Consider the following 18495-nt stretch of genomic DNA (forward strand, 5'->3'; position numbering starts at 1 on the left):
TTACAGGTGTGAACCATACTGCCCGGCCAAGAGAAGATTCTTGACCAAAGTCTATACTCAAAAGCGCTGGCCAACATCTCACTGAAACTTATGAGAGACTCTGAGGCAGAACTGCCCAGCCAAGCTGCTCCCAAATTCCTGACCCAGAGAAACTGAGAGACTATTTATTTTTGTTTCGAGCCACTAAGTTTCAAGGTCATTTATTAAGCAGCCACTCATCTAGTTTATGGTGTGTGCCCTCCAGGGGGACTGCATTTTAATAGGGGACTCAGAGAGGCTGCCCATGGAGCAGTAAAAGCTCTAGGCTGGAAGTCAGGACACCTGGACCTGGTCTTACTTCTACCTCATAAAAGCTACGTAGCCCTAGAAGACACGCTTCAGGGCTCTGAATGTCAGTGTTCTCATCGTAAACACTTTTTTAAGGGAAGGGGCAGGTGTTGAACTAGATAGACACTCTCTCGGATCTCTTCCAGCTTTCATGTTCTAACTGTTGGAAGAGAGAAACTGGGAGCAGAGCGCAGCACCCCCGGCCAGGCCAGCAGCTACTTTCTCCCAAGCTCGCGGGCTGCAGCCGAGGCCACGGGAGGAAAGCAGGCCCCGGCACTTTCCTCGGTTGAACCCAGGCTCTTCACCCCCGGAGTCAGCCTGTGACCCTTTCAATTTGGTGGGTGGAAGTCTCCAGGAAGAGGCTGTACAAGTCACAATCCAACCCTTCTGGAAAAGACTTGAGGCTTAACCCATAAGCAGCAATGGAAAAGGAAAGCTACAATCTCTAAATCAGTGGTTCTCAACCAGGAACAACTCCCGGCTCTCCTTGCCAGATATCTGACATTTGACAATGTTTGGGACACTTTAGGTTGTCACAACTGGAAGGGTAGCTGCTACTGGCATCTATACTGGTGAACTCCTTCGCTCGCTCGCTCTCTCATCCACACCCATATACCCACACATACCCCAAGTCGCTTGCCTCTGTGGAGGCTTGTCCCAGTTTCTCAGCAGCTCTGGTGGATCTGGGGGTTAGGGATCTAGACCGTCAAGGGGGCAACCAAACTGAAACCTGGAGTGGAGTCACCAAGAGGCAGAGCCTGCTGGGCCTGAAACATACATACTTTCAGGGAATCTCTTATAGATACATGCATGAACACGACCTTGGGGTGGCAGAAGCGTTAGCGTTATCAGCTTTGGGGTAAATCCATTCTCTGGAACCTTGGCTTTAAAGAGCTCCCGCAAAGCGCAGAGCTTTCCTCTGGGGGCGCATTTCTGCAGTCCAGAGTCAGCACGGTCCGCTCGCCGGGAAATATCCCCGGCGGAGAGTATAGGCAAGCACGCGAGAACTCTCTCCTGCCTGCGTGGGAGGCAAAAGCCGCCCTGGCCGCCCCCGCCGCAGCCCTGCGCCGCGCGCCCGCCAGCCCCTAGTCCCACAGCCACGCGCCTTCTAGTCCCACAGACCCGAGCCCCGCAGCCCCGCGCCCTTCAGCCCACCGCGCTCTCGCCCGGCAGCACTGCCCCCTGGTGGGTGCCCGGAGCAGCGCCAGCCCGCTCCTCGGAAACCCAGGCCGAGCTGCTCCCAGCCGGCTCCAGACACTACACCCACCGGACTCCGCTCCCCACGCCCGCATCTCCCAACTGCCAGCCGTAGGACCAAGCAGAAGTGCATCCCTGACCTTCCTGTGGTCCCAATGGACAATGGCCAAGACACCACAATCACAATGTGTCTTGCAGGTCATAGCTCCCCTTTCTGATATTTTCAACTCATGGGTATGGCTCCTGCTGGCTTCCTTCACGCTTGCTCTGCACAAAAATACACACACACACACACACACACACACACACACACACACACACTCCTCAGTACTCCTGACATCCAACCAGGTGCCGTGGATAGAAGAGCCATCATCTGCCCAGCAGTCTGGCAGCCTGGAGACCTTTCCCCTGGCCTAGTGCTCGCCGCCGATCAGGTATCAGTTTGGACGCCGCATTCCAATCCAGGAAGCCTTCCTCACCCGGGCAAGGTATTCTCACCACACCCCAAAACTCTTTTGCTCTAAGGCAGGGGTCCCCACACCCCAGGCCGCAGACCAGTACCCCTTTGTGGCCTGTTAGGAACCGGGCTGCACAGACGGAGGGGAGCCCCGGGGCGAAGGCAAACATGACCGCCTGAGCTCCGCCTCCTGTCAGATCAGCAGTGGCATTCGATTCTCATAGGAGCATGAACCCTGTTGTAAACTGCGTTTGGGAAGGATCTAGGTTGCATGTTCCTTATGAGAATCTAATGCCTGATGATCTGTCACTGTCTCCCATCATCCCCAGATGGGACCACCTAGTTGCAGGAAAACAAGCTAAGGGCTCCCACTGATTCTACATTATGGTGAGTTGTAATTATTTCATTATATATTACAATGTAATAATAATTATTATTCTTACATTACAATAATTATTTCATTATACATTACAATGTAATAATAATAGAAATAAAGTGCACAATAAATGTAATGAGCTTGAACCATCTGAAACCATTCTCCACCTCACACTCCCAGCCCTTTCCAATCTGTGGAAAAAAGTGTCTTCCATGAAACCGGTCCCTGGTGCCAAAAAGGTTGGAGACCGCTGCTCTACGGATTGATTGGTTGATAAATTGATGTTTGGATTCAGTCTCCCAGGCCCTGGGTTTGTCTCTGGGAATACAAAGATGAGGAGGCCATGCAGTGCAGGTAGGGAGATGCCAGACTGGATGGCTTTATCCCGCCAGACATCCTAAGATTTGGGAAGAGAACAGGTTTTCTTCCAAGTGAACCCCCAGGCCAGCTTCCTAAAACCTCCTCTTTCCTAGCTCAGCCCACACCCCTCTCCTCCTTAGTGCTGCCTCCCTTCACTGCTTCTTGGGGTATTTTCCACAGCTGGTTGTAGATAGGGGTGCCCCTCCCCGCCTCGGGGGGAGGGCATGAAAAGGTATTACAGGAAATTTCACCAGGGACCATGGGAGAGAAAGAGGAAGCCCTGGGCATGTGTGTGCCAGCACGTGTCAGTGTGCACGTGTGTGTGCATGCCAGGTGCCTGCACACACGGGAGGAGTCTAGAGTTCCACAACACTAAATCCATTCTGGCAGTTTTAGCTAAAAGTGGGAGGGAATTCCACATTCTTGGCACATGACAGTGTAGTGAGTGGTTCAAATAACGTTTGCCCAAAATTCACCTTCACCCAGAATCTCAGTATGTGACCTTATTTGGCAATGGGGTCTTTGCAGATGTCATTAGTTAAGATGAGGTCATACTGGATTAGGGTGGGCCCTAAGTTCAATGACTGATGTCTTTATAAGATAAAGGAGAAACTTAGACACAACGCCACAGGGACACAAGGAAGAAGCCCCATGACAATGGAGGGAGAGACATGGAGCAGATTCTTGCTCAGAGCCTCCAAAAGGAGCCAACCCTGCCCACGCCTTGGTTTTGGACTTCTGGCCTCCTGAACTGTGACAGAATAGATTTCTGATGTTTCAAGCCACTAAGTTTTGAGGTGATCTGTTACACCGCCATGCAGACAGGCCCAAAGACCATGTGAAAGAGCAGGAAGAACACACAAAGCTCTGAGAGACTCGAGTGAAGGGGACAAGGGGGAGACGCTCAAAACCAGAAAGACTGGAAAGGAAGGCAGGGACCAGATCGTGGAGGAGACTTCAGATCACACTCAGGGTCTCCAATGAGGTTTGTTTTGTTCTAAGAGCAATGGGGAGGAACTGGTGGGGCCTGAGAAGGAAGGACACTGTCAGATTTCACTCTAGAAAGACAACTCTGGCTCCAGCAGGACAGATGGGCAATAGAAAGTGGCACCTGCCTTTCGGCCGGAACCGCCATCTTCCAGTAATTCGCCAAAATGACGAACACAAAGGGAAAGAGGAGAGGCACCCGATATATGTTCTCTAGGCCTTTTAGAAAACATGGAGTTGTTCCTTTGGCCACATATATGCGAATCTATAAGAAAGGTGATATTGTAGACATCAAGGGAATGGGTACTGTTCAAAAAGGAATGCCCCACAAGTGTTACCATGGCAAAACTGGAAGAGTCTACAATGTTACCTAGCATGCTGTTGGCATTGTTGTAAACAAACAAGTTAAGGGCAAGATTCTTGCCAAGAGAATTAATGTGCGTATTGAGCACATCAAGCACTCTAAGAGCCGAGATAGCTTCCTGAAACGCGTGAAGGAAAATGATCAGAAAAAGAAAGAAGCCAAAGAGAAAGGCACCTGGGTTCAACTAAAGCGCCAGCCTGCTCCACCCAGAGAAGCACACTTTGTGAGAACCAATGGGAAGGAGCCTGAGCTGCTGGAACCTATTCCCTATGAATTCATGGCATAATAGGTGTTAAAAAAAATAAATAAATAAAGGGCCTCTGGGCTACAAAAAAAAAAAGAAAGTGGCACCTTCTCCAGGATAAGGAAAAATGGATGGATTTGAGACATTGGAGAAGTGGAATTAAGAGGATTTATTTACTACTAGATTGGATATGGATTGGACACAGTGGCTCACACCTATAATTCCAGCACTTTGGGAGGCCAAGGCAGGAGGATCACTTGAGCCAAGGAGTTTGAGACCAGCTTGGGCAACATAAAGAGACAAAATTTAAAAATTAGCCAGGCATGGTGACACATGACTGCGGTCTCAGTGACTCAGGAGGCTGAGGCAGGAGGGATCCCCTGAGCCCAGGAGAGGGAGGCTGCCTTGAACTATGATTGCACCACTGCACCCAGCCTGAGTGACAGAGCAAGACCCTGTCTCAAAATAGATTGGATATAGACAACTGAGGGAGGTGGGGACTGCCTCTGCCAACTGAATGGAAAGTGACACCACTCACTGAGAAAGTGGACAAGGCCCAGATTTAAGAGAGGTATAAGTAAAGGCAAATGTGAGGTGTCTATGAGCATCCAATAGAGATGGCCAGGAAATAATGAGACTTGCAGACCTGTCATTGAGCAAAGAGAGATAGTTTGTGTCTCCTCACTATGGCCACAAGCAGTACCAGCATCCAGGACTGTTAAGCAGTAGATGGTTTTGATTACTAGCTGCCATTTACAAAAATCTGAGGATGCTTAAGTCCAGAATATAAAATCATTCAGTATTTGTATATAACCTATACACATTCTCCCCTTTTTTTTTTTTTTTTTTTTTTCTGAGACAGAGCTTTGCTCTGTCACCCAGGCTGGAGTGCAGTGGCATGATCTCGGTTCATTGCAACCTCCACCTTCTGAGTTCAAGCAATTATCCTGCCTCAGCCTCCCGAGTAGCTGGAACTACAGGCATGCACCACCACGCCAGGCTAATTTTTGTGTTTTTAGTAGAGACGGGGTTTCACCATGTTGGCCAAGCTGGTCTCCAATTCTTGACCTCAAGTGATCCGCCCACCTCAGCCTTCCAAAGTGCTGAGATTACAGGCGCCAGCCACTGCTCCCAGCCCTCCCCTATACTTTAAATCATCTCTACATTAGTTATATGTAAAAGCTTTGTAAATAGTTGTTATATTGTGTTGCTTCCAGAATGACAAGAAAAAATACTTTCTACCGCCGGCGCCGCCCCCAGGAGCCGCCGGGACCCTCGCGCCGTCGCCGCCGCCGCCTGGATCCCCGCACCATGTCAGCGGAGAAGACCTTCAAGCACCGCCGCACCTTCCAACAACGAGTAGATGTCCGACTTGAATTCAAGAGCAGCATCCAGCCAAAAGCCCGGTGATAACAGAACGATACAAGGGTGAGAAGCAGCTTCCTGTCCTGGATAAAACGAAGTTCCTTGTACCTGACGTTCGAGACGTCAACATGAGTGAGCTCATCAAGATAATTAGAAGGCGCTTACAGCTCAATGCTAATCAAGCCTTCCTCCTGGTGGTGAACGGACATAGCATGGTGAGCGTCTCCACACCAGTCTCAGAGGTGTATGAGAGTGAGAAGGATGAAGATGGATTCCTGTACATGGTCTATGCCTCCCAGGAGACGTTTGGGATGAAATTGTCAGTGTAAAACTAGAAAAATGCATCTATTCTAGAATTTTTTAAACCCTTACCAAGGGAAAAAAAGGGATGTTACCAACTGAGATCGATCAGTTCATCTAATCATAGATCATCAAACAGTAGTGTTCCCACCTAGGAGTGTTAGAAGGTGTGTTTGTATTTCAAGCGGAAGAACTGAGCTCCAAGTGAGCACGTTCAGCTTTGGAAACTATATTATTTAATGTAGGCTAGCTTGTTTTCAAATTTTAAAAGTTTAAAGATAAAATACTTTGCATTCTAAGTTGCCAATAAAATAGACCTTCAAGATATTTTAATGCTCTTTTCTCACTAATAGGAACTTCCAATTCCAGCAGTAATTTAAAGGCTTTCAGAGAGACCCTGAGTCTTCTCTTCAGGTTCACAGAACCCACCGCCTTTTTGGATAGAAGTTTTCTACTCAGCTAGAGAGATTTCCCTAAGAGGATCTGTAGGCCTCAGTTGTGAAGCATAATCCCTGCAAAACGCATTTGCCATAATTGTTGGCACAAACGCAGGGTAAATGGGGTGTGTGTAAGAAAACAGCCCTGATTGTAAACTGCTGCTCGAGGTTCCTGACTCCTAACAGAACTACACCCAAAGTCCACACTCTTGCAGGGGTAGACATTTCTTATTTGGTTTGTTCTCTAGTTACGCACATAAAGATACCACTCAAAAGGAAACTTGAGTAATTTATAATTTTGATCCAGTTTCTCAAAAGACCCTGGAGAAAGAGTGGCACTTCTTCTGTTTCAGCTTTTGTCGGAGTTCGAACTAGCGCCTGTGTTGGTATGGAAAGAAGCAGTGTACCAGTGTCATTCTTTAGGACAGCGGTAGAAACCACAGAACAGTATAACTAAAAGCATTAAAATTCAGACACACTCCCTTCTACCTTCTGGCTTAAAGCTATGGATGATCCATGTTTTCGTTTTTTTTTTTTTTAACGTTAAATGTGTAACTCAATATTATTGAAAAGGTTCCCACATTTTTAATAGTAGTTCAGTTATTACTGTTAGGTCAAATAGCCATCAGAATTCCCCCGCACTGAATGCATGTCAGTTGTGGAGAAAACAGAGTAAAAGGAGCCATACGCTCTTTACAAATACTAACGTCAAGAGTTAAACCTCCTCAGGTTCAACCTGCGATCATAGACCAGTGCTTCCCACTACCTGCATGGGGTCCACTATTTAGTTTTCTTGGGAGTATCACAGGAAGATCACAGTTACACCACTTTAGACTGTACATGTAGCAGGTCACAACTTGCCCTCGTGTTTAGATGTGTATGGAATTCCTGTATACATTAGTGAAAGCTATTTACCGTAACAGGGGAAACCCAGATTCCTTGCATCTGGGCCCTGTACTGATCATTAAAGCAGTTCCTGTCACCTGCTCTCCCCACTGCATGCGTCTGTCCACTTGGCTAACTTTTAATATGTATATTTTTACATTATGTAAATTCTTAACCAGCCCGTCTCATTTAGACTGTATACATCATATCTGACATTATTGTAACTACTGTGTGATCAGTAAGATTCCTATAAGAAATACTGCTTTTTTAAAAAAATAAATAACATGCTGAGGGGTGACCTATAGCCCACGTTAGTGAGTGGTCACTTTATTTGTAGGATCTTTAAAACAAGTACATTGTTAATGAACTAAGTTGAATAAAGGTACAATTAAAAACTGTAAAAAAAAATACTTTCTACATATTCAACACTGGATTTTTTAAGTATTTTTTATCTAAGGCTGGTTGAATTCACAGATATACAACCCATGCATATGAAAGGCCAACTGTATTTTATCCAATTATTTGTACTAATAGGACAGTTTTGAAACTGATAATTCCAATTTGGTGCCCACCTATATGAAAACCTTTAACTCATTTGCCATAAATCCTCTGTGGAAAGAGAATTAAACCTAAGAGTCAAAAGTCCTGGGTTTACATCCTTGCAATAGCAGTGGTCAAAATACATTTCCAGTCATATCCAAAACAGGAATAATGGTAATGCCAGCCTCGCAAAATAGCTGAGAGGAGTAAATGAGACCATTTATGTGAAAGATAACTTATGTGATGGGCTGTCAAATAAGGTTTGCTTGTAAGAAAATTCCTAGGGAGTCTACCAATAATATTCCTAGGGAGTCTACCAATTATTTCACTGGACTGAAATTCCATATTATATGTGGCTCGTGGTTTATCAGTTAAAGCTTAGAATTCTCAAGTCCCAGCTCGCTCCTCCCTGGTGAAAACTCACCACTCTCTCCTTCCTGCCTCCCTAGCACTGTTGATTCCTCTCCACTACGGGGATTCGGCAGAGTCAGTGGCCTTCTTCTCCCCTCCCCAGATCTGAGCTGCTCCATCCATCCCTATAACCCTCTGCAGGCAGCATAATAGGTAATACCAAACAGACACTTGCTAAGCGTTGATTTAAACTAGATTCATCTTTAAAAAGATTTGAGTTATAATGACATTTGACTTGTGCAAATTGAGCTATTAATCCCAAAAGTTAAATTTCACTCCAGTGGATTAAAAACTTCCTCCAGACTGGCCGGTGGCTAGTGCCTTTTGTCCCAGCTACTAAGGAGGCTGAGGCAGGAGGATCGCTTGAGGCCAGGAGGTCAATGCTGTAGTGTGCCATTATGGTGCCTGTAAATAGCCCCTACATTCCAGCCTGGGCAACACAGCAAGACCCCATATCTAATAAACAAACAAAAACACAAAACTTCCTTTAAATCGCATCTACCTTAAATTGGTTTTAAATACAGCCCCTTTGTAACCTCAGGTTCCACATCCACCTATTCAACATGGATTGAAAATATTCAGGGAAAAAGAAACAGTAAAAAATCATAACCCAACAATAAATAATAATACAAATAAAAAGCAACGCAGTTTAACAACTATTTACACAGCATATACATTGTATTAGGTATTATAAGTAATCCACAGATGATTTAAAGCACACAAGACGTGCATAGGTAATATGTAAATACAATGCTATTTTATATATGAGACTGGAGCCTCTGGGATTTCGGTATGGGGGTTGGGGGGTCCTGGAACCACGAATACCGAGAGCCAACAACAGTATTTGCTTTATCACATTGGGAAACCTCTAAAACCCCCGGGGTGGGGGGTGAAAACTGAATTTCTAAGGGAAGAGAGGAGAGGAAAAGGAAGGGAGAGAGATGCTTGGAAAAATCCAGGGAAACATACCTGGGCCCAGAAAGAGATTACATAACTTGGCGTTTTGAGACAATTGGTGATCTCTGGGATGATTAGGAATTGGGAAGGGCTTCGCTTGCGCCACATAGCAATGCCTCAAAAACCCACAAGATGGCAATATTACTCCAGGAGCGTCTCCGTCTCTCCCACCCGGTAGCTAATGGCTTTCTTTGTTCACAGGAAACCCTCTCTCGCAAATATCATCAGTGCCACTGTATGTTTTCCATTACTTCATGCTCCTGGCCTTACCTTCAGCCACTTTCCTATCACTAGCCCGAATATAAAAATAAACTACTGCTATTTGTTACATCTTAAAAATAGCACTTTGGTCTCTGCTCTCAATTGCCAAAGCAGCTGAATCAAATGTTTTGTTTTAATGAGAAGCATAAAACAAACAAATAAAAACCCAGGTGAGGGTGATCTCTTCCTTTTTGTGAGTTAACACCCAAAGAGAAGACTTCCCAGGTAAACTAGGTGTCGCCAGGCTGGAGACAGTTAGAGACAGAAATGCCACTTGAGACAAGATAAGTTCTGGGAGAGAGGGGCTGCCAGCCCTCTTAAAACGGGGCCGGAAAGGAGGCAGAGAACCGGCTCTGGAGACAGTGGAGAACAAAAGCTCAAATACCATATATTTTAAGTTCTTATTATGAAAAAATCCAACTATACAAAAGTAGACAGAATGGTATGACAAACCCAAACACCATCTTAAGAACTGTGAAACTGTAAACCAGGAAAGAGGCTGCAAGGAAAAAATCTAAGTTCCCAGTTTGTTGAGGACCCCTAAGATGTAAGTTGCCAGAACCCTGGGTCTGCCCACTCCAGCCCTTCGTAGTATAGTTCTTTAGCACGTCTTTCAATGTAATGTCTTTTAATGAAAAGTCCTTTAAAGAAAAGAGTGGGAGAGGCTAGCACCTGAGCTCTGGCCTTCAAAGGGCAATCTGGAAAAGGGAGCAGGGGTGGCTGCATCAACTCCCAGCCAGACTCAAAAATAGAGGTCACCCAAGAGGAGAAACAGATAATCCAGACTGCTGGGGATAGAGGCACACACACCCGTGCCAGTGCCCCAAAAGCAGAGACCTCAACTTCCTCAGCCACTGTCCCTGAGCACAGCCTCAAAAAAGTTCAGTCCTGAAGACTGAGTAACCAATTTCAGCACCAAAAAGATTTGAATGCTTGCTTAGTCTCCTGTTGGGCAGAGGCTGTTTACCTGGATGGGCTACTAGAGATGTCTGAACCCCTAGAAAATTATATACTGATTGAATGTCCCTTATCCAAAGTGCTTGCAACCAGAAATGCTTGGATTTCAGATATCAGACTTTGGAATATTTGCATTATACAGCATCCCTAATCCAAAAATCAGAAGTCTAAAATGCTCCAAGGAACATTCCCTTTGTTTATTGTTTATTGTTTATTGTTATATAGGTGCTCAAAAAGTTTCAGGTTTTGGAGAATTTCTGATTTTTTATTTTTGGATTAGAGATACTCAACCTCTACATGGACGTTTTCCTACAGCTTTTATATTGCCAAAGAACTTTGGGGCCACTCCTTGTCCCCTCACCTCTGCCAGAAAAAAAAAAAAAAGTCTAAAAACCCACTGTAATGATACAGATAATGCTTATCCAGTCTTTCTTCTCTTACGGTTTTTCTTTTGTTTTTGTTTTTTTGATAAATGGTCTCACTGTTTGGCCCAGGCTGGAGCACTGGAGCACGATCTCTGCTCACTGCAACCTCTGCCTCCTAGGCTCAAGCAATCCTCCCACCTCAGCCTCCTGCGTAGCTGGGACTACAGGCGTGTATCACCACACCTGGCTAATTTTTGTAATTTCGGTAGAGACAGGGTTTTACCATGTTGCCCAGCCTGGTTTTGAACTCCTGAGCTCAAGCGATCCACCCACTTCAGCATCCCAAAGTGCCAGGATTACAGGCATGAGCTACTGTGCCCAGACTATTCTTCTAAATCTGATGATCTGTGAGACTTTTAAGTTTAAAAAACTGCCACAAAAAATTAAAAGTAGGTAAAAATTTTCCTGCTAAATTTATGATTTTAAAATGTCACAAGATCTTCCTTCTAGTGATTTGATGAAATCCAACATAAATGATCTGTATTCTATATTTGAGATTTTTGGGTTTTTTTTTTTCTTTTTTTTTTTTTTTTGAGACAGTCTCGCTCTGTCACTCAGACTGGAGGGCACTGGCGCAATCCTGACTCACTGCAACCACTGCCTCCCAGGTGAAAGTGATTCTCCTGCCTCAGCCTCCTGACTAGCTGGGACTACAGGTGCGAGTGACCATGCCCAGATAATTTTTGTATTTTTTTTGATAGAGACGGGGTTTCGCCATGTTGGCCAGGTTGGTCTCGAACTCCTGACCTCAGGTGATCCACCCACCTTGCCCTCCCAAAGTGGTGGGATTACAGGCGTGAGCCACCGCACCAGGTCTATATTTGAGATTTATATCCATATGACATGACCACAGACGTTTTAGTAAAAATAAACTGTTCTTAGGTATTTTATGCTGGAAATATTTTCATGTGTTAATTTCACAGCTCTGAGAAGAAACCAACAAGGAACAACAATTATTTTATGCATTTTTAATAACAATGGTACCCAATTCATTAACAAATGAATTTAGGTAATGTGTTTTGCTCTACAATCCATCAGATACATTTTCACTGCAGTTAGTTCAGAAATCATTTTGGAAACAGACACAAACACGTACATATTCATTTACTGAAAATGCCACTTACAGCTTTAATATCAAATATAGTTATCATAGTTCACAGAAAAAGTATAAAGTGCAAAAGCTCCATTTCAAAAGGCCTTAAGTCACTCCCAAAGCAATGAGGATTAAATTTTACCACAGCCAGAGGGCATGCCACCCTTATGTAGGACACATAAGGTCCTTATACCTAAGGACACATAAGGTATAAAACAAGGTGTATATCTGAAAATACTATATTGCTCTGTTACATATTGTGGTTATAAAATAGTTTTAAATCTGGTTTAACATACAGAGAAAGATACAATTCAAACAATTAGTCCTATAAAGTAGGGGTCATTTTTTTTTTTAAGTTTGCAGAGGAATTATGTCTATAAAATCAATTGAGAATCCCAATCTGGCCCAAGACTTCTCTTTGGCCAGCTGGAATAATAGCACCTAGGAAAAGCCTTGGCTATGAAAGCTTTCAGATTAATTTCAGTGTAAAAGGAGCTAGGAGAGGGGCCCTGACCGGGTGAGCTTCAGCATCCACCTGGTCCCTCAGAGATGGTTCCATGTCCACCCCAAGGGATAAAGAGCCAGGAAGGCTCAAATCCCAGTCCTGAGGGCTCATGGAAGCATGATGAACTGGCGAGAGAAGTTTTACACACCTGAGAGATCCAGTAAGTGGAATAGGTGGTCGTATTTTTACAAAGCCTTGTGTTTGATGACCATCAAGCTTTGTCCCTCAACAGAACATCTTTGATCTATAATTAATGTTTTAGGCACTCTTCACTGGACAGGCATAGAGTTCCCCAAAAATGCAGCCTGTCCCCAAATGGATTCAGATATCTCATCTCCACACACCTTAAATGTGTTCACGGAAGGACTTCATTTATAATGATGTAATCATAAAGGGAAGAAAATATTACTTTTTCTAATAATCAACAACTAAACAACTGTAAAACATGAATCACTGACTGAAATGATCACTCGGAAACATGAATGGTTTTTTATAGCCTAACTCCAGTTTCTGCTGGGTGTTGATCTTGGGCAAATTCTGACCAGAACAAAATCTGATTAGCCATGCCAAGTAACCACAACCATGACCTAACTCCTAAGTGTCAGCCCTACTGAAGGGAGGGAGATTCTTGACTGCCATCAATTAATGAAATAAACTATTCATTTTTTACAATCTGAACATATCAAAATCTGTAAAGTCACATATTTAACAGCTATTTATGATGACTCACCAAGCCAAGTGCAGAGGCACATCAAAAAGTAGAATTACATTCATTACTTTTTGGAGCCCATTCATGTCAGGCTTGATTAAAAAGGTAGACTCAGTAGTCAGTCTCAGAATCCAGTGATCAGCATTCAAGCATATAGCTAACTCTAGTGTATTCCAAACCCACACTTCATGAAAAAATATACAACTGGCATTTATATGCCATTCAAGCTACAGGATAAATGTCAACTCTGAAAGACATCATTTATTTACAACTATATTGGGGGAAAAAAGAGGAGACTAAACCAAAATATTAACAAGGATTATACCTGGGCAATAGAAATATAGGTTACTTTTTTTTTTCTTTGACTTTTCTGTAGTTCCCCAATTTTCTTTAAAGAGTTTGTAGTGCTTTTACATAAACGAGTGATGCCATAAACCCAACTTAAAATAAGACGGGTATATTTCTACTCTCTTGGTTTACATCCCATGCTGGCAAGCTAGAGTGATTTCCGTTCAAAAGTGAAGTTATGTTTTGTCCTCCTCAAATATACTCCATTCCACATTTCTTTCTCAGCTCATCTCTTTAAAACCAGTTTCTAGAAGCACATTCTGCTTCTCACATAAAAAAAAAAAAAAAAAAAGCTGGGCTTAAAATATACACCAAACCCCTTACCTTGGAGCATTTATACCATAAAGTAGATGAGACCAGAATCCATGCCTGATAAGGTCAATCTAAAATAAGAATGAGCTGATATTTGCCTTTAAAAAATTCTAGACTTGAAACCCAAAGGACTTAACAGCAGTTCTGTTCCATCAACACCTAGGTCTCAAAGAGGTACATTAGAAGTTCTATGAATATTTAACTCAAAGATCATTTTAAAAATATTTTTTAGGCCAGGCGTGATGGCTCATGCCTATTCCCAGCACTTTGGGAGGCCGAGGCAGGCAGATCTCTTGAGCCCAGAAGTTTGAGACCAGCCTGGGCAAAATGGTGAAACCCCATCTCTATGAAAAAATACAAAAATTAGTTGGGAGTGGAGGCACGCACCAGTAGTCCCAGTTCCTGGGGAGGCTGAGGTGGGAGGATCGCTTGAGCCTGGGAGACAGAGGCTACAGTGAGTCATGATTGCACCACTGCACTCCAGCCTGGGTAATAGAGCAAGACCCTGACTCAAAAACAAAACACTCTCTCTCTATATATATAAAACAATAATAAAGCAAAATATACATTCATTCAACACCTAATTTTTCTACCTTGGAAATTACTAATTTGTTAATTTGCATTTTTACCACCTTATATATTATTAAGTAAATGCCATAAATTTAACCTTAAATAAATTTAAGTTAATAAAATACAATTTACTTCACACACTGGGGTTCCACAAAGATTTCTTACTACAAACAGGGTTCTGCTCCTGAACAACCTATATAATTTGATAACCACAGATGTAGCATAAAGTCATTCATTTTTAAACTCTAAATTCAGTTGCTTATTGGGGTTTTCACCTTGGATCTTGTACAAATTCTAACTAGAGTAAGAGTTCCTGGATGTGTCAAAAATCGTCACCTTCCCAACTCTTACATATGTAGGACAGTGACATGACTCCTGCCCACACAAGAACACACCTGTCCTGCCCTCTCCCAACAATGGAATGTTACAAAGCAGGACACGCCTGAGTTAAAATGAGTATCCCTGAGGTTGATAATTCCCACCATGCACCTTGAAAACGGTTCTTGAATCTTTCATTCAGCCTGATGAAGAGAAGATTCATTGTAGCCAGTGTCACATTAGGTGAGAAAAATTCAGAAGGCAACAGATTTGCGCTGCTGCACCAGCAACCCAAACCAGCCCGTGAGTGCATAGTTACTGCCAGCACTTGAGAAAAGTGAGCCATTGGATACTCTGGGAAACCCAGAAAGCACCTTCTACTGCAAGAGTGAAGAGCATGATGCCCACAGAAAACACAACAGAAACAAGAAGTGAGACTCTTGAAGGTAATTTCCAGAATAGTACAGCATACTGGAGGCTTCAAATGAGAAAAAGTTTCCAAAAACTTCATGTTTGCTCCAAATTTTGAACCAGAACCCCCACCACAATTGTGACGAGCCCTTTGGTAAACTTACGGAGGTCAAGTCTTAAAGATGGTGGGTCTGTGGGAAGGTTCATGCCATAATTATTCTTCTCTGTGGATTTGAGGCTGCTGAGCTGGGGTGGGAGGGGGAAGCGGAAGTGACATCAGTATTTAAAAACTGTGCTCATCTTCAAGAATGGCCTAAAGTGGAGTGTAGGTTTTGGCAGAGAGGGTTTTACTCATTAGCTTCACGTTTATCTGAAGTCTCTCCCCCTCTCCACAGAGGTAGTAGTAAAAGGATTCACAGATGCATGTAAAACCTGGGTTAGTTGAGAAATGCAAGTGAAAAACTAGCCTTTTTAGCCACAAGTCCTGTGTGTGTTTCATCTGTTTGGTTTTCTTTAAGGACAATTATCCCAAAGGAAAATCTCTGGCATCTTCCATCACAGAGTCAGAGGGTCTTGTCTGTCAGAGGGTCTGTCTGTCATCAGTAGAGTCCACTCCAAGGGCGCCTGGGAATGGTGGGGTCTGGAGAAGTCCAGCTTTCTCCAGGAAGAGATGCATTGTACAGGGCTGGATCCCCCAAGGGACTGCTCTGCCATGGCCATTAAGGATGCAGCCCAACAAGTCACTGCATCTGGAAGTGATGCTGAGAAAAATGCATCTAGTGTCCCTAAGCCCTCCATTTTCCGTCTTTGGGAAAGGAATAGACACTTTTCCCCTTGCACAATGGAATCCAGGTGGTCCACAGACACATTAGTGAGGAGGAGGGGATCTTTTTAAAAATTACAGAAAATCTAGAAATCCTAAAGAAAAGATTAACAGATGTGACAACATGAAAGTTTAAAACCAGTACGGCACAAAAATATTAACATACTGAAAGACAAATGGGAAACTGCAGGGGGGCAGGGAATATTTGTACCATATGACAAAGTTTAAATCCCTACAAACAAAGAACACTAAAGAAATTAAGAGCCCCAGCAAATAGATTTTTGAAAAGATAGCCCACACCCCAACTATTCGAACTCCCTTGGCTGTCTTCCTAGCAAAGGAAGCCCAGTGCATGAGGGGCGATAAGCAGAGAAGCCAGCCACCATCTTGCCATCACGTGATCTTGACTGACGATTTCCTGTTGGCACACAGGAGGGACACATAGGGGACACCAATGAAGGCCCATTTCTCGCTGGGCCAGAACTTGATGACAGGGCCTTGCTCAGGAATCTCTGAGGCAGCATCAAAGTAGGCAAAGCATACACAGCCCAGGTAGGCAGCAAGGCAGATGAGGATGTGCCTGCAGAGGGAGACAAGAGGTGAGAACCTGATGAGCATGAAGACTCCGCTGCCCTGAGTTTAGCCTGCTCCTTCTTCCGGTCTAACCCACGCACCTTGCTGACTGTAGTTGCAGCCCAGGGGCCTCTTCTAATTAGGAAAGGATGAAGATTACCAACAATCCCTGGAATAGCAGGATGATAAATCTTCAGCAATTTGGGACCCATTTTAGAATGTTCTAAAATATTCCTGCTGGATAATAGGAACAAATGTGCAAATAAATGCCTTTGGGCCTCAAACAAGAAGACTGAGGCCCAAGGATTTACAACAGAGATGCTAAGATGGAAGTAACTGAGCACATCTGATTAGAACCCACCTTCTCACTTTAACAACTGGTTACAGATATTTTATGTCCTTCATCAGGAATAATTTTATGTTGGTTAAACCACTTTTGCAGTTTAGTGGAAATTTTAAAAAATTTATCCTCACTGTACCTGTACAAAGTTTTAATTTAATATTAATCTTTATCAAACAATAGACCATTTAAGAGCATGTAATCCTTTTTTTTTTTTTTTTTTTTGATGAAGTCTTACCCTGTCATCCAGGCTGGAGTGCAATGGTGCAATCTCGGCTCACTGCAACCTGTGCCTCCTGGGTTCAAGCAATTCTCCTGCCTCAGCCTCCCAAGTAGCTGGGATTACAGGCACCCACCACCAGGCCCACCTAGCTAATTTTTGTATTTTTAGTAGAGAGGGAGGGGGTTTCACCACGTTGGCCAGGCTGGTCTTGAACTCCTGACATCAGATGATCCACCTGCCTCAGCCTCCCAAAGTGCTGGGATTACAGTCGTGAGCCACTGCGCCCAGCCCAAAGACAATATTTTTATAAACTTTGATGTTGGGGAGGAGGGGATCTTTTTAAAAATTATGCAAAATCCAGAAATCCTAAAGAAAAGATTAACAGATGTGACAACATGAAAGTTTAAAACCAGTACAGCACAAAAATATTAACATACTGAAAGACAAATGGGAAACTGCAGGGGGGCAGGGAATATTTGTACCATATGACAAAGTTTAACTCCCTACATACAAAGAACACTAAAGAAATTAATCAGGGTCAGGGTGGGAAGTAGGTGAGAATGGTATCAACAAGATTGGCCTCATGTTGATAGTTATGGAATCTGGGTGTTGCCTATATGGGGGCTCAATGTATTATTCTCTGTACTTGTGAAAATGTTGCAAATATGCATAAGTGGCACATAGTTATGTAGCTAGTAATGACTGTCTACTATGTGCCAAGCCTAGATGCTGAATATAAACTTTTTTATTTTTTATTTTTTTGGAGACGGGGTCTCACTCTGTTGCTCAGGCTAGAGTACAGTGGCACAATCTCGGCTCACTACAATCTCCGCCTCCTGGGTTCAAATGATTCTCCTGCCTCAACCTCCCAAATAGCTGGGACTACAGGCACATGCCACCATATCCGGCTAATTTTTGTATTTTTAGTAGAGACAGGGTTTCACCGTGTTAGCCAGGATGGTCTCGATCTCCTGACCTTGTGATCCACCCACCTCGGCCTCCCAAAGTGCTGGGATTACAGGTGTGAGCCACTGCACCCGGCTGATATAAACTTTTAAAAATAGAAACACTCAATAGACCAGACAAAGAAAATTAAAAAGGGGAAATACACATCACAAATTTACATTTGAAAAGATGCCCAACAAAAATACTAATTTTTTAAAAAGACATAATAATAAAAACAAAATATAATTTTTCTCAATCAGGTTAATGGAGATTTAAGAGTTTCCAGTATACGTGAAAGTGTGGGTAAAAGATGCTCTCTTACAGACTTCAGTAAACAGTGTTAATGGTACAGTTTCTCTGGATTTGGCAATAAATATTATTAATTTAACATATGAAAATATTCAGAAACTCAAATCAATCTAGATGCTCATTATAAAGTGTTTGGAAAAGTGGGAAATTAGAAATAACCTCAAAG

At 43.5% G+C, this 18495-nt stretch overlaps 2 protein-coding genes and 1 pseudogene across 6 annotated transcripts in view; 2 read left to right on the forward strand and 1 right to left on the reverse strand.

Annotated features, from left to right (window-relative positions):
* The first annotated feature begins 3833 nt into the window (after positions 1–3833).
* Positions 3834–4375, forward strand: LOC100443534 (large ribosomal subunit protein eL21-like; annotated as a pseudogene).
* Positions 4376–5540: 1165 nt separating this feature from the next.
* On the forward strand, positions 5541–6390 carry LOC100939510 (microtubule-associated proteins 1A/1B light chain 3B). Its single transcript, XM_063713989.1, is given in 2 exon segments — positions 5541–5686; positions 5689–6390. Coding segments are annotated over 2 exon segments (381 nt in total). The 5' UTR covers positions 5541–5623; the 3' UTR covers positions 6007–6390.
* Positions 6391–11798: 5408 nt separating this feature from the next.
* ACER2 (alkaline ceramidase 2) overlaps positions 11799–18495 on the reverse strand; it is a 50553-nt gene continuing 43856 nt past the window's right edge. For all 5 annotated transcript variants that reach the window (XM_054521043.2, XM_063713988.1, XM_054521040.2 and 2 more), the window contains one exon: positions 11799–16519. In XM_054521043.2, the coding sequence (XP_054377018.1) occupies positions 16333–16519 (187 nt within the window). In that variant the 3' untranslated portion in view covers positions 11799–16332. The remainder of the gene's footprint in view (positions 16520–18495) is intronic.

The sequence above is a fragment of the Pongo abelii genome, chromosome 13 (genome assembly GCF_028885655.2).
Source record: "Pongo abelii isolate AG06213 chromosome 13, NHGRI_mPonAbe1-v2.0_pri, whole genome shotgun sequence".
Lineage (NCBI taxonomy): Eukaryota > Metazoa > Chordata > Mammalia > Primates > Hominidae > Pongo > Pongo abelii.